This window comes from Polistes fuscatus, unplaced genomic scaffold (assembly GCF_010416935.1).
Source record: "Polistes fuscatus isolate 324 unplaced genomic scaffold, CU_Pfus_HIC Scaffold1, whole genome shotgun sequence".
Classification (NCBI taxonomy): domain Eukaryota; kingdom Metazoa; phylum Arthropoda; class Insecta; order Hymenoptera; family Vespidae; genus Polistes; species Polistes fuscatus.
In genome coordinates this window covers 15,562,302-15,583,687 of record NW_025112997.1, presented here as the reverse complement: position 1 = coordinate 15,583,687, position 21,386 = coordinate 15,562,302, and the positions used below count along the sequence as shown (strand labels likewise).

Genomic DNA, 21,386 nt, shown 5'->3' with positions numbered 1-21,386 from the left:
ACCAAACGATCTAACTATAAATTAAATGTTTATTTTTCAGCGACTAGCTTCCAATTATAAATACATATTACATATATCATACATTATCTTACTTTTGTATTAATTGAATAATAAACATATATATATTGTTTTTGATAATTTATATCAGTACCTTATTTAAAAGTCATTAAAAAAATAATGAAAATTTATTTGAAAAAAAAAAGTTGATAAAAAAGAAGAAGAAAAGTTTGATTCGAGTAGAATCATTAACATTGGACGCTTCCTTCCTCTTGCCAATCCATATACAAATAACATCGGATGTAGTTACATGCAAAATGCACCGATACACACATACACACACGCGCACGCACGCACACACCCATACATATGGTCTTAGTCAGGCAGTGCATCCGTCCATGAATTTTTATGTTTTTACGCGCTACAATCGTACGCAAGGCTCGTAGTATTATAGTAACTCGTTCTCTTCTCTTTCAAAGGCAAGCTCCGAATGCGACTCGTAGTAGTAGTAGACGCGTTCGCGTGCGCCGACCGCGTTATTTTTATGAATGACTCGCCGGCAACGTAATCCCAACGTGCACCTACTGCCTCGGTGGCGTGGCACGGCGCTGTGCAATCTCAGGGACGCATTTACGATCTTTCTCCATATTCAAACCATCTTTTACAATCATTCAGATTTTTAAATCGCTATAAATGTGTATGTGAAATATTCTAAAGTAATTAATCATTATTTTCTTGTTCATACCTCGGTTATATTTTTTACTTCATTTTCAATTCGTTAATTTAATAGATTTCTAAATTTTCTTTACAAAAATGTACAAGTAGATATTAAAGCGTAAATAATAAAAAGATTACATAGTTATATTTGCTTTTCTTTTTGTAAATTTTAGTTCAATTCGTAATTTAAGTTACAGTTAATTTATTAATATGTAATAATTTTGCAAGTATTCGTTAATTCATGAGAGTTTAATGAATTGATATTATAATGCTAGTAATAATGACTACTTTATGCAATTTATTAGTGTTATTCATATTTCTTGTGAATTCAGCATGGACGCATAGAATCGATCATGATTCATCATAGAATCTCATGAACTCTATTGTTTCGTGGAATCTATTCATAGGATATACTTGAACATCCCTTTTGTCGTTTTAAAATAATATAGTTTGTGAGCAGCATATATGAAAAGTACTTCTCTCATCCGACGGAATTCCATGTCTGAGAAGCGATTACCGATCGATTTTCATAGGTTACCGAGAATAGCTTCGCTGTTCGTTGATGTTTGCACGACTAGATTACATAGGCGAGTGATACGACTTCTTTACACGAATTCTTTCTCTCTCTTTCTTTCTACAGTTATCGCCGTTGCAATTCTTGACGGATCCGTCTAACTACACTTCGGATATTGTCTTCTATCTTAGCACACGTGGTCCTAAGACAAATTTTATTACGACACGATTAAGAACATGGTCAACGTTCTTAAAAACAATTGATATTCCATGAAAGAAGCTTGGTGTCTTAGAACGTTAAACCTAATTTTCATACGGATACCCTGACACCCTTTAAAGGAATAGACAAAACCGGATGTAGGCTTATATTTATTAGATATTACAATTCCATATGTTGTCTGTCGCAAGAGTGTTAGCATGTTTTAGATTCGACCAAGATAGAAGTAACATGAAATTTGTCAATGATAAAAGAGAAAGAATTATAAATAAAGGAGGGTCAAGATCGAATGAGTCGACTTCCTGTTATTCACTCGATTCTCGCCTATTCATCGACTCAAGAAGAATAAGAAGAAGGAGAAAGAGGTGGAGGAGAAGAAGAAAAGAGAAGGAAAAAGAAACACGAAAGGGTCGTACGTTCTTCGGAAAAAGGGGGGCATCAAGTGGCCCTGAGCTCGGGGTCATTCGTCTCGGAGGATGTCTGGACGTTAATTAAAATGTGCCGCGCATCTGGCGACTCCGCACGACCGGCAGTCGCCTCCTTTTCCTTTCTCCTTTCGCGAACCCTTCTCTTCCTCCTCCACCACCTCCACCTCCACCTTTTCTTCTTCTTCTTCTTCTTCTACTTCTTCTTCTCTCCTTCTTCTTTTCCTCCTCTTCCTCCTTCTTCTTCTTCTTCTTCACCTCCTCTTACTCGTTCAAGTCGGCGTAACTTTTTCCTTCCTCTTCTTCACCTCCTCTTACTCGTTCAAGTCGGCGTAACTTTTTCCTTCCTCTTAGGCCGAGTATCGCGTTTCTCTTTGCTTTCTTTCTTACTTTGTTCTCTTTCTTTCTCTTTCTCGTTTGCGATAGCGTGCGTGCTTGCGTGCGTGCGTGCGATCGCACGCAACGGGAATCGCAAAGTTTAAAGTCTCTACGCGGGAGAATGCCACTTGGCCGACAGCTGCCGTTTTGTACGCTCAAGTCGGACACACCGTCTCGAAGATAAACGTCGTCGGATATGTCGTCATTTCCTGCCACCGACGACGACGACGACGACAACGACTACGATGATGATGATGGTGATGATGAGGGGGAGGAGGAGGAGGACGATGGAGCCCTTCCGAGTCCAAAACTCACTCACTTAAGTTTGAACTTTTCGTTTCGTGTAAATGACCACCACACATAGATGGATGACTTTCCACGATATTTACTCAAGGATGTTTATGTTTTCTTTATTTATTTTCTTTTTTCTAAGCCTCTCTATTCTCGATTGCTTTCGTTCTATTTTGCAGTTTCAAATTGTATTTATATTAGTGATAATTTTTATATTCTGTAATATTATTTATCTTTTATGAACCCCATGTAAATTTTTTTATTTGTGATCAGAAAATCATTTCTTACTTTATGTCTGGTGTTTTTCATGTTTTTTAAGTACGCGTGTTATACATAATATATACAGAATATATACCTACTATAATATTTACATTATGTAATTTAAATTCTCTACTTTAAATATGAAAAAAATTAAGTTTTAAAAGGTTAATATGTTGAATATCATGAATACTTAATTTCGTAAGTTTTATTTAAAATATTTTTAAGATGCTTTTTGTGATATTTAAAATATTCCAAGTATACTTTCTAATATCAGTAAAATTATGCAAAAAAATTATGACAATAAATTTTTGCAATAATTTTTATGAGAGTGACTGGATATGTATATTATATTGAATTTAACGTGTCAGTATTTAAAAAAAAAAAGTTTATACGTAAAGGTCGAACAATTAACTCTTGTTCAAGAATCCTTCCTGAAGAAGTCATTTTCTTTGAAATGTTTCAACGATATTTTGGGAATTGACCATTCTTTTAAATAAACTCTCTATAAGCGAAATATGTCGTTTTCGATATGTAGAAGTATACTCTGCTGTTCATTGGAATGAATCGTTCATTCAGAAATAAATTTGTGGTCGCGGCAGGATCTTGACTCTATCGTTTGCTTATCAGGGTTTCAAGAAAATCATCAAGGAAGTTCAAAGATCGGTCCAATCGTACCTCAGAATCCGGGAAGCTGTAGATAAGGAAAACCCTACATAGCTGGTGAACTATTCAAACTGTATTCAAAAGATATTGAAACAATTAACGACAATGAACAATCTTTGCTGATATGTAAAAAAGAGAGAGAAAAGAACGGTATTGGGTGGGTGGGAGAGTGGTGGGAGGAGCTCATAGAGTGAGAGAGTTGTTATTTAAAATTAGATCATGCCTCCCACGACTCAAAAGCGTAGAACACTTTTTAAGACGGACGAGAGTATGAGCCAGTGTTATTATTAGAGCAATTAAAGGGCTTTGCCCGCGAGAAGCGAGCTGCGTCGCCCGGAAAACTTCAAGCGGAAGGTGAACTGACAGAGCGTGGAGCGATTCTTCTTTACGATTTTGCGTTATTCTCTTCTCTTTATTGTTTTTCTCTTCTAACATCTTGACCATATCGATAATTAAAAACTATTATTATTATTATTATTTTCTTAATATCCGAGCGTATTTTTATTTTATTCTAGTAAATTGTGTTGTGCAAAAATATTAATTAACTGGTATGAAACAATCATTTTGTTCTATTTTTATTATATATATTAATATATTCTTTAAAAGTTTAATATCGTCAAGAGTAAAAAAAGAAAGATAATATTCCAATGTATTTTCAATAAAAAATTCATAAATAAGCGAACCATGATTCCTTTCTTTCGGTGCTAGAGATGCGAATAGAAAACATATTGTATGACATGATTAAATTGCAAGGATAGCTTAGGAGTTCCACAATAATTTCTATGGGTGCTTCTTTTACAATTTGGAATCGAATTTCAATCCTCGAATGAGGAAGATTGATATAGCGACATCATTGAAAATATTCGAACGAGTTAATACGCGAGTAAACGAGCAAAGCAAAGTAAAGTTAGTCGGCGGTCGAGTGAGCTGGTTAGAACCGGCGTCAGTTTTTTCTGTCGTCTATCTTTCCTCTCCCGGGCATATCGGTTTCCTTTTTTATTGGTTGCATTTCGCATACGGATCTAACTGTCGGTGGTTTTAGAGAGTGCGGCACGCACGGCATTTCCGGCAACCCGCACCCGAGAATCAACCAACGGGGGAATATAGAAAGAGAGAAAGAGAGACAAATGTAGAGATGGTGGAGGTGGGACGTTTGCTGTGCGCGAGTAGGATGGCGGAAGAAGAGGAAATGAAAGAAAAGAGAGAGAAAGAGAGGAGATGCGAGAGTTTTTTATTCGGCTGAATTTGCTGTAAGCGCGAACAAGCACATGGCGCACGTGATATGTCGTGTCGAGAGATGAGAGCTTATAATCTTTCTTTCTCTCTCTCTCTCTCTCTCTCTCTTTTCTCTTTTCGCCTCGAGAGATTCCTGCCGTTTAGAAAAGACGTGGACGTGGAAAATAAGCATCGTTACGCGTTCGCCTGTGTTCGTTAACTTTCACTCCGAAATAATTACTTTCTCTTTCTCTCTTCTCTATCCATCTTCTTTTCAAATTTCATCCCGCAAAACCGTCATATGTTATCTTTTCAATTAACACTTTCGGTTGTAGCGTGAATAGAATATAGGTATAAAACGTAGGTAATGCAAAAATTAACACTTTACGTCGTATGTACGGATCTGATTTTTTTTAAATGAGAAAAGAATTGAATGAGATTTATCGATAATCTGCCCGAAAAGCGTATAATTCTTTATAGAATATAGGAATAGAAGATTTTTCGTAGAGGCGGGCGTCCTTTATGGAAATTTACGAGCTTGTTTTACGAGCGAGTTTACGAAAGCGTGTTTGCTCTTAAACGGATTAATAGGATCGTTCTTTTTAGAAGTTGGAATGACCATTACAACGTGGAACGTTATATTTTACTTCGGTAAGTAACGAATAAGAAGAGAGACAGAGAGAAAGGGAGAGAAACGATTTAATTAGAAAATATAATTCCTTCGAAACATTTGATCATTTAATAACTTGTTTAATTTAAAAAAAAAGTTTTTAACGAAGTTGCACGTTTTTTATTTCCTTAAAAATGATAAAAATTGTACCAACGTAAAGTTTGACACGATTAAGGAAAGCTCTCGCTTTTGATCATTTCCTTTCTTGTATTGACATGTGGGATGAATGTAACGAAAAGATTAACTGTTCGAACTTCCACTTACAATATCAATTTATTTTTATTTTACAGTTAGGACTTATTTTGTATTACATCATATTCTTATTTATGATAATATATCGTTGATAATCTTTTCTATCATTGAATATAAAATACTTGAATAGTCATGAAAAATTATTTATTCTTTTTTTTTCATATTTTGAAATCAGCTTTTTTCTTTTATCCCAAAGATAGAAAATCATGTAAGAGAACATTCATGACGCAACTGATTTTAAAAAATCTGTGGATGATCCTTCTCAGAAAAACGATTCGTAGGAGGATCGTAACACTTTTGTGCCTTTGCCTTTTTAAGTCGAATCTTCTTCTCTTTCTCTTATCTTTTGGTTTCTCATTCCCTATCTTTTTCTTTAACACCTCCCGCCGATCAAGAAATTATACCTAGAGGCTTCGTAACGAGTTGCCCGGCAAAAATAAAGAAGCTAAGAGTTCTCTTTGATGAGAATACGGCATAAGATTCCCCAGGCGTAACCCTACTCGCTTAACACGCGGTCCTTCTTATCTTTCTGACTGTTAGTCAGAAAGTTTTGTTCCTTTTTGCGTTTTCTTTGATACAGAGTTTTTTCAACGAACGAATATCTGCTCTCAAGACTTTTCATTCTCGATGTTGCAAAAAGTTTGAATCAAGGAAAAGCTTATTTTTTCCCCTCAAAATATTCTCTACGTTTTATTTTAATCAATAATCTTCTATAATGCAAATTTATATAGGATCCAGTAAAAACTGTATATATTATAGAATATATGCATATTAAAACTTATACGTGACAAACATTAATATTCGAGTATTGAATAAATTATAGCAAACAAAATAAAACAATAGAACGGATACATAGTTATTATAAAGGATTAATTTATTTTATTTATTTCATTTGTGCAATTTATTTTAATAGACTGTTTATGCTCAATCAGGACTGATACTTTTTATATTTTTATTCTTTTTATCTTTTTATTTGATTTTGTTCTACGATTCTGTAGTACCAAAAATCGTAAAAAATCAACGAATTTTTACAAAGAATAACATAGTTCGCTAACAGCACGTTTCGTTATTAGGTATAGCCATTCATCTAAGTTGTAGGCGAGAGAAACCACGATTCTCTTTTGATTCGCTCGTGTTTCGAATGAAAACTAAATATCCCACGTAATACGGCATTTCTCGGATTTTACTAAATATTTCAGAGGTAATATGATTCATACATTCATATTTACGTACACACGTAGAGAAGTCTTATAATTTAAATTGATCGAAAAAGACGATTAGATCGTACGTAGTAATTATCTTAATACTAGAAATATCGTTAGTTACTCATTATGTTATATGAAAGAGCGAAAAAAAAGGAAAAATCAAGTATCTATTATTTAACATTCTCTTCTAAGATCGTTAATTTTCTAATTGAAAAAATTTCCTTGTTAGATAAAGTAATGATTGAACACAAATTAAAATGTCTATCATATATAATACACGTTAGCATAGAAATGTTACATTTTATATGTTATTCTCCGATTCGTGGATTAGATTCGATATATACCTAACGTATCATTCTATTTAACATTCGATTATATCTTATCTAAGCGTACATTATATCTTTATATAATGATTATCCTTTTTGGCGACGATCTAAAAAAAAAAAAAGAAAAAGAATCATTAATAAGAAATTCCAAAGTTTCGTGTTCGCTAACAATAACGATAACTCGCTCGATTTCGAGGAAATAACCGAGACTCGTCGTCCCGTTCACAAGATCTAATCGTAGTAGTTTTCTGTGTTGTGTTGCTCTTACACACGTTTACGTAGCTACGCACGGACTCACGCACGCGCGTGCACTTGCCAAACCGCGCCTTTGACTTTTTCACCTCTAGACGGGATCATTGATTCGGCCGAAGGTCGTTCTGTCCATTTGCAGTGGAAAAAATGGGTAGTTTGGGTACAACGTTCGTGTAAGTAGATACAGGACACCCACGATACGACCACGACGACACTACATAGACTACGCGAACGTTTATAATCGTAACAGGACATCGAAATATCATCGGGACGCATAGGGGACAACCACGATGACACCACGTTCTCGACGAACAAATTATGCGTGCCAGTTCGTATAATTAGTTCGAGCGGCTCCGTTACATAGCTTCATTAGTTTATCGAATATTATTCATTCTGGTTATTTGACTTTTTGTTTTTATTATGACGAGTTCGATTCCATTCAACGATTAACGATTTATACAATTAAATATTGAAGTAAATTTTGAAAGTGAGAGTCCTCTTTCTAATTAGAAATCGTATTTATTGATTTTCTATTGATCCGACTTGTCTTTATATTTCATTATTTGATATGATTTTGAAAATATCGAAAGAGTCATTTATCCTTGATACAATTAAAATTCTCTAAATGTATAAGTGAAGGAATCATACTCGGTATTTCTTTTATATATATATATATATATCATTAAATTGATCCAGATTAAAAGTAATTTAATTTATTATCGAACCGAACGTCACCTCTATCGATAATTGAGCGGTCATAGTAAATGGACGGTTATTAATGAGCGTTAATCCTATCTATTTTAGTTCACTAATTACCTTATCCTTTTTCATGAAAATAAAATTTTTCTTTAAAATATGTCTTTTGTTGATATAAAATCGAAATAGGACGATAAAAATCGTAGTATTATTTCTTGAGACCTAATTTCGTCCTTATGAGAGAAACCTTCGATTTGTACCTCTACGAAAAAGAACGGTCGATTGGACTCATGACTCGCAAGTTATAGTAAATGGGGTCGCGAAAAGTTACACGTGTCCTTTTCTTGTTGTTCTTCTTTCTCCTCTTTATATTCTTAGTCTTCTATTTTCACTTCTACTTCTACTTCTACTTCTACTTCTTCTTCTCCTCCTTCTCCTCCTTCTCCTCCTCCTCCTCCTTCTCCTCCTCCTCTTTCTCTTCTTCTTCCTCTTCCTCTTCCTCTTTTTCTTCTTCTTCTTCTTCATCTTCTTCTTCTTCATACTAAGACCTTGGCCTGATTTTGCATCCACGTATTTAGCAAAAGAGGAGAAGAAGATTTTCTATAATAGTTTTGATTCTATAACATTTTTTTATATGACTTTTTTATAATTATAGTAAATTGTATGATCTTCGTCAGTTGCGTAAAAAAGTTTTACGTGTCGTTTCACCGGATAGTCATCGAAGAATTATACAACGATTAATTTAACGTTTATTCTATCTAATGACAAGTAATAAAGGAAAAAAGAAAGAAAGTAAGTTAGAAGGGGTGGAAAAGGAGTTTACGAACGACTTTTCCAGCTCCTCCGTCTATTAGTGGCTCCATTAGAGGCGTACTTTCGAACGGTCGTAGAGCTCTTAAGTGACCCGCTATGCAACTATTAAAAAGATATAATTAGAACGACTGGATATATCTCTGTGCTACACCGATGATGTGTTACAAACTGCTTGGCTTTAAGTACCAGAATGCATTCTTGTTGTTAAATGCATTATATATTTCTGCTATGGTATCCTCTCGATTATTGAAGTAGTCATTAAACTTATAATGTTTATTTCCTATTTTATTAGTAATCATTTAGAATTTCATAGAAAATTCTGATTAATTAGTGTACTCCTATAATAGATATACAGAGAGTCATCTTTATAATTGAATTATCTAAGTTAACCTCTAAATTGCATGTGGTAGTGAATTAGAAAGTTATTAATATTTAACGTAATTTAACGCACAATGTAAAATAAGTGTAACGAATTAGATTTTCGTTAACTTTTGTCGAAAATTTATGGTAACGTAATTTTCATATTATTTTTCTTTTAATATTTACTTAATAATCAATATAGATAATATATATAATTTTGTTCTACGAATTTGTAAAAAAAGGTCATTTTGTATTAAAATGTTCAAATATCTTTGTGAAAAGGATTTAAATTAATATTTATAATTTTATTTAATATTGAATTTATATCTTAAATAACTTATATGACAGTCCCTATTGCTTCTTAATTGACGAGCGAATTTCTCTTATTAAGAAGAATAAAAGTATTGGAAACGATTGAAACTCGTCGAACTCATTCAAATTTGGCGCCATGTAAGTCTTCAATGGTGTGCCGTTCTTGCGATGAAATCAAAAGGTCCTTTATCCTTGATCGATCCTGCCTCTTTACAATAGTCATCGTTAGCGGTGCTCGTCAATCTTCGTGCGTCGACGTTTTGCATTTTGTGTATCGATCGAAAGACATTTTTGCTCTGCGTAACAAGAAATGTAAATGCTTATATACTACTTGAGACGATCGTAAAACGTACGCCTCATATCTTTGAATGTATAGAAAGAGGCGTGAAAGTGGAGAGATAAAATTAATCCGTGATTATATATTCCATAAGAAAAATAACATTAGTAATACGATCACAGTTTATATTAAAATGATATTATATATGTTACGGGAATAGTGGAAAATCAGGCAATGTTAGCAATACCCCCCGGCATTGCAGGTCCTCAATGCAAAGCGTTTTTTGACAAAGTCGGAAATGTATTCGTATCTCTCACATTTCCTAGAAATTCTTGAGAATGACAAATGAGAAACTAGTAAAGTAAAAAAGCAGATACAGATTTTCTATGGTAATCTCTATAAATATCGGTCTAAACATAATATAATTTTCAACTACGATAAGAAACAGTGTGCCCTACATAATAACACACCGGCATAAAGTTCCAACGTCTTCTACAAGTGCGCAAAGTGACACGCATAGTCTCAACACCCGCTCCATGCTCGCTTTGTGTATGTGTGTAGGAACGGGGTATGTTTGGTTGTGGGGAGGGGGGTTTGTGCATACTGTGTGTGCCTATTGCCCGATAATGTATTCTTTTCAATATTGCCTAAATAGCATTTGGTGTTCTATAGAATGTAAGTATTATGTTCAATGCTTAGGAAAAATCCGTAAAAATTCTTGTTTCTTACATTGTCAAAAAGCGCTTTGCATTGAGGACAATGCCGGGGTATTGCTAACATTGCCTGATTTTCCACTATTCCGGTAACATATACATAATAATTAAAATCTGTTATACCTATATGATATAAATTTATAAATAATTGTTTAACTTTGACTCGTTTCTCTTCTAATACTATAAATATTTCTTTGAAAGTTCTATCTTAAAGATGAGAGAAGTGAGCAAATAGAAAGGAATAGGGAGAAAAAGGAATTTATGTTAATAAGTACATATATATATAAAATTATGTCATATATCCAGATAGCTCGCATATATATAAGTACACATATACAACAGAACGGTCATCAAATACTAACTTTGGACAGCTTGCGTCATCACTTGCGATGGCTGCTAGGGAACGAGGTGGTATGTGCTGTTCGATCATGAATGAATGCGTGGAAGAGAGAGTGAGTTGAAGCAAGAGAGAAAGAGAGAGTGTGTGTGTGCGCGCGCGAGCACGGCTACGCGTGTAGGATCGACAGGCCGGCATTTAAATACAATTTAAAGTGAACATAGCCGAAACGGGTTGCGGAGGTCGCGTTTTAACCGTGAACGAGCGTGAGAACGATTCTCAGCTCTCGCCTTACTATTCCGTCCTTCGTTGACTCTTTTCGTGCCCTTTCGCTTGCCCCTTAGTCATTCGAACGTTTGCCCTCCTTATGATTCTATTTTATATTTGAATCAAATATATTTGCTTTGACTTTTTACATTTTTTTCTATTAAACGAAATTAGAAATGCTTTCAATATTTTCCTATTTTTAATTTTTTAAACATTGTTTTCTTGTTATGGGTATTCATTATAATATTATATTATAAGATAAAATCAATCGAAAATTATTTCCATTTTAATAATATCGGCACTGTAAATGTTTCAAATGGTCAGACGAGAAGGTATCCTTGAAGACTTTTACTACTGAAATATGCAAACAATGAAACATCGATTTTTTTTTTAAATTTCAAACTCCTCTAATCCTTTAAATTAATTCTATTAGAAACTCTTTTTTTCATCGTTTTTTTTTTTTTTTCATTGAAATTTTGTCGATCTTTTTCCATCGACAATAATTTCAAATTTAGTTGAAATGAGTGATTATTGGATCGTTGACTAATGAGTCAACTTTTAATATTATTAACGTATCAATGATAAAAACACGGGTAGATACTTTACAGATATTTTGATATTTATTCCTCGAAGCAATGAACCCTTCGTTTTTTTTTTTTTTTCACAAATTGGAATTAAGTCATGTGACATAACGACACGGCGGATGTCGTTTATACATAGTAATTCCTTTTTTAGAATACTGCCCGTAGAACATCGAGATCACACAGCTAAAAATACCAAGCCTGCGTTTACGGGGAATGCGGCAGTGTCCTCTGTATATAATGAGAGAGAAAGAGAGAAAGAGAGAGAGAGAAAGAGAAAGAGAGAAAGAAAAAAAACTAAATATAGAACGGTATTTATCCTGAGCATGACTCTGCTAACTTTTAGATACACATAAACGCGACACACGCGTGCAAACTCGCTTTCTATGCTTTGTTTGCGCGCTTTGCGTTTGTATTTGACGAAAGCCTTCGCTTCCAGCTCACACTTTCTAACGTTCTTACTCGCACACTCTAAGACGTTCTGTCGCGATCCATTTAAAATAGTCTTGCTATTGAACACCGTGACACAAACGATTTCGATCGATGATGGTTCCCTACTTCTAGTAGTAGTCGAATTCTGGCGTCGTAGAAAATCTTCTTTATATTCGCAATTCGACGAACTGATAGTTTTTGGTGGTAACAAATAAACGGATTTGTAAATCTAAGCACGCTGGAGTGATGTATCGCTCGTGTAAAATTTACACACATACACACGCATACATATTTACACATTTACAAGTCTTCGATCAACGACACGCTCGACCGAGCAGGAATTTTACACTTGACAATTTCGAGGACACGTTTCTAACGTGCTTTTGCTATTAGCAAGGTCGTATAGCTTGGAGAGATAATTGTAAAACTCTTTGAAATCCATCGAGGCCGTTCGTTTTCTTTTCTCTTCTAATACTTATTTTTTCTTTTTCTCTTTTTTTCTCTTCCTTTCTTTTATTCTTTTATTTATTTTTTAGCGAGGAGTAAGAAAGAAGCAGAAATGACCATCTAATGCGTCTTTACTGTCACATACATTTGTAATTGATATCGAGGGTACTTATCTTAAATAGTGTTGTTACATCATTGCTGCTTGAGTCATGTTTGTTATCGATATCGTTGTTAAACATCTCTATTTTATCGAGTTATTACTACCCACGCTTATCGGATTATCATGAACATTGACTCTTTACTAAGAGATCGTAGTATTTCTACTATATTATCACTTGTACCTATACATAAAAATAAAAAAAAAATATAAATGTTCATGATTTTCATAAAATTTTGAATAATGACGAATTCGATGTTATTCGTTAGCTGCGATTTTGTCATTGGTCACATTGACAATTAAACAATGTCGATTGAAATTAATTTGCCAACTCGTTTGATTAATTCGAAAATTTAATCATCTATCATAAATCGTTATTTATTGTATTGATCGTTGAAAATACGAGGTGGGATGAAACAATTCGGAATATTTGATAAAGGAAAGGAGAGTAAAAAAATACTGTCGTGATTAGATAGATTTAAAATTCATTAATATTTAAAAGATTTTTAAATAGGCCTATAGAATTTTCATTAATAGATTGTATTTCTTTAATAAAAGAGTGATTAACAATATGAGTTTCTTATTTTTAAAAATTCTTACAGGAAATTCTTAATAAGCGGTTAAATCAAAGAGTCGACGCTATGATGCAAAATGGTCTGATCAACGAGTTACTCGAATTTCATCGTAAATACAACGAAGATAGGATTAAGGCCAATTTGTGAGTACACGAATTAATAAATATAACACTTTATATTGAATGATAAATAATAAACAATGACGAGATTTGAATTCATTGTATAATTAGGAAATTAGCAAATTCTTTTGAGATTTTTTGATAATATTCATGAACATTTATAGCCAATACATATAAAGCATCCGGACTCGCGCACGCATACACATACAAGCACGTTAAAAATTATTAACGTTTATACATAAAAATATATATTATGAAAAGTTTGTTTTTCCGATTGCTCGTCGATACGTTTAATATTAGATACCCGAACAAATTCTTTTCATAATAATTATTTTTGAAGAATAGCAACGGTTAGAACGGACTGCGGTAGAGAAGAGGCTCTTTTAAAGGCCTTCGAGTGTGTCGGGACTTAATTATCGTTCGTGCGCGGTCGAATAACCTCGGTCACGATAACATGCCCGCATATGCGAATGATTTCTTTGATCGAACCGGTCATGCTAGTTGGTGCATCGTTAAGACACGTGCTCTTTTTTCCAACTTTTAGTATAGTCACACATACATGTCTACATCATATACGACAGACAAAATTTCAAAAAGTTGCGGAAAAGAATTAGAGACAGGATTCCTTGAAACGCTACGTTAATGTACTCCTTCTTTTTAACGACAAACACATTTTATTACTTGGAAGCGACATTAAGAAGTTGGAATGACATAGATTATTCTTAATATCGCTAATCCAAGAAGACTGGTTTCATTCTCCAATTTTATTTCATACGAAAAAGACTAAGAAATCAAATTTACTTCATATGTTTTAGATTTAAAAATTGTTATCGTATTATAAATATATATATATTTTTTTTTATTTTAAAAAGCATACAAAATAAGGTATTAAACTATACATTTTTATAGACTTGGAAAAAATCGTTTCGAAATTCGATAGTAATTATGAGTTTTGCGGTGATTTTTCTATCAAAATCCAATAAATTCTAAACAACCTGTTACGATGCCAACACGAAGCTTTTAAAAGCACCCGGTGTGTTCGACCGTTCTAACGACACTCCGTTAACTATTATTAACATTTTAGAAAGTTGACAGCGTGTATCTATTTTACAAGCCATGTTTGTGCGTTACATTCTAACGCATGTTACGAGAAAACTTCAGCTTCCTATACGACTATTAAACTTTTTTCGTATTTTTTTTTTTTTTCGTTTAATACACCGCGTGTTCGCTAAGTATGATAAATCGATAGATACGGAGGTTACTGTAAAATAATTATTTTAAAACTACTGTGTTATTTATTTATTTACTTTATATCGTATTAAAATGCAAAGATTTTTTAATTTACGATATCATTGAAATTATTTTTGTGCACTAAATTAAAGATGAACTTACTCATTTTACATTATTTTATATTACATTTGATTACATAATTATTACTTAAATTGTTTTTATTCCAATTGGGATGTAGTTTGTAAATATTTTTAATAAAATCCATCTAGTGTGTAGGTATTTCAATAGAATTAATCTTTTAATCTATCAATTATCAATAACTTTGATTTTCGATATAGATGATAATCGAATAAGTCGTACTCCAATGGGTGAGGCCATTTTCCTTCTCTTTCTTCTCTCTCTCTCTCATTCTGTATTGCACGTATACCTACAGGTATTACATACGCCTTCGTTTATGAGGCATGTTGCACGATCGAAAAGTTATTCGGAGGCGTGGGAGTTCGTGGAGGCGCGCTCGTGCAAATCATTTCTTCGAAGTCACGAGAGCGTGCCACTTGGCGTACCGACGAGGGGAGCACGTGAGCTGCGATTTGTATACGACCGACGTTAGTGCTGCTTCGTGAATGGAGAAAGAAAAAGAGAGAAAGAGAGACGGAGACTCCTCACCTTACTCATTTCCGGAAATTGCGAGCGTACGCTAGCAACCGGATGTCGGACAGAAAATAAAGGAGGTAGGCGTTCGCGAAGAATGGTTACTATTACTACTGCTTCTACTACTATTACTACTACTATTAAAACACTTTTTCAATATTATGTGTAAAAATTATACGACTTTTGTTAATGGAGATACGAGAAAGATGAAACGATTCATTGATTTACGCTTATCTATTTATCAATAATATTAATTCTTAAATTAATTTATTTATCTTATGTTTATTTATTATGAAATAAATACTTAAAGTATTGTATTTTTTATTTTATATTATTCTACGTAATCAACGGCCTAGCAACGTTGGATTATTAGTTTCCGATCAATCATTGAAAGTTAAGTAACGTAGGCACAGTAGTAAGATGGATGGGTGACCCGTCCGGAAAAACAAAAGGCAAAAAACTGTGTGCTGTTGATTTCGAAAAGATGGTAAAAAAACGCGACCTTTTTGATAGTATTAAATAAGCGTGAGAAGGTGTTAGTAGAGAAGTGACTCGACTCGTAAAAGGGAGAGTAAAAAGATAAGAATATATTATTCTACATAATTTTTGATTTCCTTTTATTCTCGTTTTTATTAATTGGTCGAGTCGATTTCTGAAACGTTTCTTGTGAATATTTTCTTCTAAAGTATAATAGATCAATAATTTGTTTATATCTTACATTAGATAGAATCTAATGAAAATGTAATACTACCTATAAGATATTTTTACTCTATTAATGTAATTTGTTCAAGAAATAGAACGAGATAAAAAGTGAGAAAGAGAGAACAAATGAAAGAGGTAATTTGAATAAAGAAATATAGGAAATACTCGACTCGTGCTCGGCCTCGTAAACAATCAAGGTGTACCACTGGAAAGATCAATAATATTTATTTTACCCTTTGCGTTGTTGGCTCGCTTAGAAGATCGTTTGCATTATGAGAAATTTATTGCACTCGTTTTCTGCATACTCGCTGCAAAGAAAGTTTCTTTTATGTCGTTTTGTACCGGACACCTTTCTTTTTTTCTCCTTTGTTTGTTAGCAGATACAAGTGGTTGATAAAAATTAAATTAACAAGCGCGCGCGCGCACCCGTTTTATATGAGTGTGTATAGATATACTTGTGTGCATACACTAACACAATAAAAGATATTCGCACGATACCGTCTACATACTGTTTCCGAGAAATTAAACTTCTCTTAACGAGTTAGAATTATTTTATTTTCTATTGTTCTTCAGAGATTGTTCAAAAAATGAAATTTACGTCAAAGTATTATTGTTTATAATCATACTGAAAGATATTTTTTTAAATACTTTTCGTTGTCAATTTCATCGTGAAACAACTATCGGTAATAACGATCTAAATTAATATTTATGTTAGTAAAAAATGTTCTTTAAAAATACATCGAGATTACGTTCCATTTAATTTAAAGAAAATTACTAACTTATTATCTTTTTTCTATTTATAAAGATGTTTAAAATATGCCTTATTACGTGCATGTTGTAATTATTCGAAAATAAGAATATTTAAGTAAAATATGTCAATATTTAAATGATTTATAATATTACAACATCTTTATATTTGAAAACTTATTTCTACAATATTACCGCTAAGAAAAAGAATTTGTTATATTTTTATAAAACACTTAGTTTTTATAATATTTCTGGAATTTGATTATTTAAATCGACGAAATAGTAAAGATAAAAAACTGATTCGTTTATTTACGATTGAGAAATGTAAGGAAAGATCGGTGTTCTGGTAGCATGGTGTTCACACCGCGTCATCGAATTCCACGAGAATCAGATAACAACGCGAACGTCTCACTTGTCTCTCTCGTTCCTACAATTTTTCGTGAACCTTGCAACACGAGTGAAGTACCTACTAACGAATACCAAGAAGATACTTCTACGAAAAATATACGATTTTTCATTCTTTAAACGATGCTTTTCTCACTTTGTGAATGGAAAGGAAGAACAATGTCTACATTGTGTTTGAACTTCCACATTTAGTTTTACATCGTCTCGCTATTCAACAGCTCGTTGATTCATCACACACAAGTTAACATTGTATGAATCAATATGAATGTTAAATATTTATTATCTTTTCTTTTCATTTTTCATAAAAGTCAAATAACGTATAAAATCAATCAGTATCTCTGCGCTTTAATAAAATCATAACTTTTGACACACAAATTCGTTGACAAATCTAATATATGTACATATTTAAAATAAAATTAGTAAAGTCAAGTATCTCTCCACATGACATGTTTTGAATTGGTAACTTCTCCGATAATAAGAACCACATATAATACTTTTTTATACATTTTTGAATGCTTCAGAGAGTCACATGAAATATAACCGTAGAGTCACTTCTAACAGCAGTTTGAAAATACAATGTATTGGGTTGACATAGTTACATATGTCATACGTGTATTAATTCATGAATCGAAGATTCTATTTTTAAAATTATCATCCTATTTATTTCTCAAAATAAAAAAAAAACACGATCACTGATCGGTCAAAGGTCATACAAAAATTCTACATTCTCTCTTGAGTTTTCTTATCTCGTAGATAAAAGTAAGATCTATTTTTATGGTTAACTCTCCGATAAAATTCATGAATCGTCTGAGCAAATCTGTGTGACTCTGTTTTTAATGCGATTAGTAACACAAGGAGTGTTCTAGTTGGCAATGTCCAATTCATTCTGAGGAAACGAAGAATCAACTTAAGCAGATCTAATGCTTAACGTTAAGTGAATTAAGAATAGCCTTGTAGGTTATTGTGATAGATATCGAGTTGATTTAATGCAATACCTTATGCCATAAGAATTTAAAAAAAAAAAAGAAGAAAAAAGGAAATACAAAGTATAATCGTCGATAACCGATCAGAAAGATCTAGGCCGACTATTTTTATTATTCTCTCTTTCTCTATTTTTTTTCTTTTACTTTCTCACTGTTCATTCAGAGTACCGAATGAGACTCTTTGTTATTAGGCGAGCAATAATAAGAACGGTAAAGCAGAGCAATGCAAATAGTCGGGGCCCCGACTGCGAGTTCGTGTTTATTGCTGGACTGTCGCTTGTATCTTATCCGTGTGTATACAGGGTGATCGTAAATGCCGGCCAACGAGGTAAAGTTTACAGCTCGCACAGTACACCGGGAGAGTGGAAGATATCTCAGAGAAAATTTCGACCGCCCGCAAACGATGAAAGAGGAAAAAACGAACAGATATATAATATAGTGTTCTTTACGTTATTTTATTCGGTCGACGTTATTCAATGATGTAATATACATCTTTTTTAATCTTTGATTCTTTTTGCAAGTTTTTTTTTCGCAAGTGTTTATATAACAGAGATACTTAAATATAAATTAAATAAGTAACAACATACATATACGTATAAAAGAAAAAGTAAAAATATGAAAAATATATCTATTTTTTCTTGATTTTGCTCTAATTTTTAATTTCTTTTTTTTTTAGTTTTTACTTTAGTTTCATAGGTGACACACACTTGATAAACCAGTCGCTACGATTCGTCGTTGTTCGCTTCGCTGAGTTTTTTTTCTTCTCTTGAAGGGTAGGCAAAGAGATTAGAAAGAGATAGAGAATACAAAGAAACGGAAATCGGTTACCTCTTTCGTCTGTAAACGCCGATAAGAGAATGTTATCGATAGTTTGGACTTTCCGGTTAGTAGATCGATGCTTACGTTAGTGCCACCTACAATTATCACTAATTATTATCGCGGATATTCTACTACTATCTCCTACATGTTCTCCATAGATACAGATATGTCTATATGATATATCTGTTGGTGTACGTGAGAATAAACGAGTTTGAATGTATGTGTTCGTAGCGTACGCTTATACGCATCCGTAGAACTGCATCGCGCTGCACTGGGTATGCAAATTGGCGCCAGTGCAATTTCCAGACGGTGTTCGCTTGGCACGTGCAATGCTACGTATAACGACTGCTTTCGATATCTCAAACTACATATATACATATGTATATACTTATATGCACGTACGTGTATGCAATGATTTTAGGCGAATTAAACCGTACGAGTCTCGTTCCCTTTTAGCATCCTTCCTTTGATAGCCGATCATCTGTCATTAATTCGAGTAACGGCCGAGTTTCATTAACACGTAGAGTGGAGTTAATGGTGATTGGCATTCCGCTTCGTAGACTTCGTTTACAATGAATGTTCGTAAGATTTAATTTCTACTATACTTTGTTATATCTTTTTCAAGAACATTGACATATTATATGCCATACAATTTGTTCTCTTTTTTTAATAATTAAAATATTCATGAAAGGTAGGTTTGCAGATGTTACTTACTTTGAAAATATTTTCTCATTTGTTTCGTTGTTATTATTTTCAAATCAATTGAAACTAGACAAAAAGTTAGATATTATGTTCTTCTAATACAAATCATCCCTAATGATATAAAAATTATTATGAAATAGAGGTTTATATAGTTTCATGTTTAGTATCTTTATTAGTGTTTATTCATTCATGGTGGCGAGTCCAATGGACTTGTGAAATTTATTGCAAATAGGGAGAATCGACAAAGTCCAAGGAGCGAGTATGGCCAAAGGAGAAAGTAGATATGTAATCAACGCTAATTTTCCACGTTAAAGTCGTCGGAGGTGTGTCAGATACTGCTTATTATGGCCGCAATCTTAGATTCGCCATTTTCTATTATTACCGGGTAATAAATTTCGCAAACAATCGTTCACGTCATAAAGAGCGAAGGTGACCGTGCGAGAAAGGAGCTAGACGAAGATTACCGATGCGGAATGCAGATAAATCCACAAGAATAACTGCAATTGGCATAATAACTAATTATCGATCGATATTCTCGGATAATATTTTCCTAGAATGAAAAGGGTTAGTGAGGCAAGGCGAATGAATAAGAATAAAAACATGAATGTTCAATTTGAAAAAATAAAGGAATCGTGACTTATTTTTACATTGATGTATACATTATCGGCCAAAATTTTGGAAGCACTTGCTGATTTCCATAGAAATCTAGTACATATATATATATATATATCGATAAGTATGAAAAGATTTTTATAAATATTCAGTTGAATTATGTTTTACAAAATTTCAGACTTTTTTAATCTCCATAATGCTCTTATACAGAATTTATAAATTCGGTTTAAAGTAATACTAGAAATGAACTAGGCTTTCGTTCAAAATAAAGGCGGTTTTTCGATGAAAGGACAATATGATAAAATATACTCATTATTTGATAAAAAAAAAAATAATACAAAATGTAATACATACTAAATAAGAAATTTTATGGAAAATAAATCTGTCCCTGTTACTCTAATGGTTTTCATTTTCTCTTATAAATATGCTATTTATCTGAATTTAAGTAACATCAATTCCAAACTTGTGTATGTAAAACGAGTTACGAGAATATTCGTATCACTGTTGTAAATTTATATAATATAAATATCCTTTTAAATATAAAATCAAACGACACGAAATATAATTAACGCATGATTAAATCAAAAATAATGCGCCGGCACCCATTGTCCAGTGCATAGCTTTTACATAGCGTCGCTATGTAAATGGACAATGGATACCGGTGTAGCAGTCAATGTGTTAATGAAAGATAAGTATATTATTAATGCGACGTTAGTCAAAGAAAAAAGTAGGACGAAACGAAAGAGACATATGCGAGCAATCTGGCGATACAAACCGGACGGTATTAACGATTTCGTGAAGCTTCGATAAGCACATGTCTTATCATTTGCTTTCGTCTCGGATTAAGAACCATCAATTCTATTGGATCAAATCCCATAAATTTTATCGATACACACTACCGTAGTATCATAAGTGTGAATTAGAGATTTAAATGCAACATATTTTATAATACATATGAAAATATATATATATGGGTACGTATGTTTGTATGAAACAAGGAAATAATTACAATGTCTAGGAATTTTAAATTCGCTCGCCCATTTTCTTCCATTTTTCTTCCATTTTTC

The 21,386-nt window shown here is 33.0% G+C and overlaps 1 protein-coding gene across 1 annotated transcript in view; it reads left to right on the top strand.

The window, feature by feature from the left end:
* LOC122522197 (tRNA dimethylallyltransferase) overlaps positions 1 to 21,386 on the top strand; it is an 85,669-nt gene that overhangs the window by 59,749 nt on the left and 4,534 nt on the right. The window contains exon 5 of the mRNA XM_043643044.1: positions 13,377 to 13,492. Coding sequence (XP_043498979.1) covers positions 13,377 to 13,492 — 116 coding nt within the window. The remainder of the gene's footprint in view (positions 1 to 13,376; positions 13,493 to 21,386) is intronic.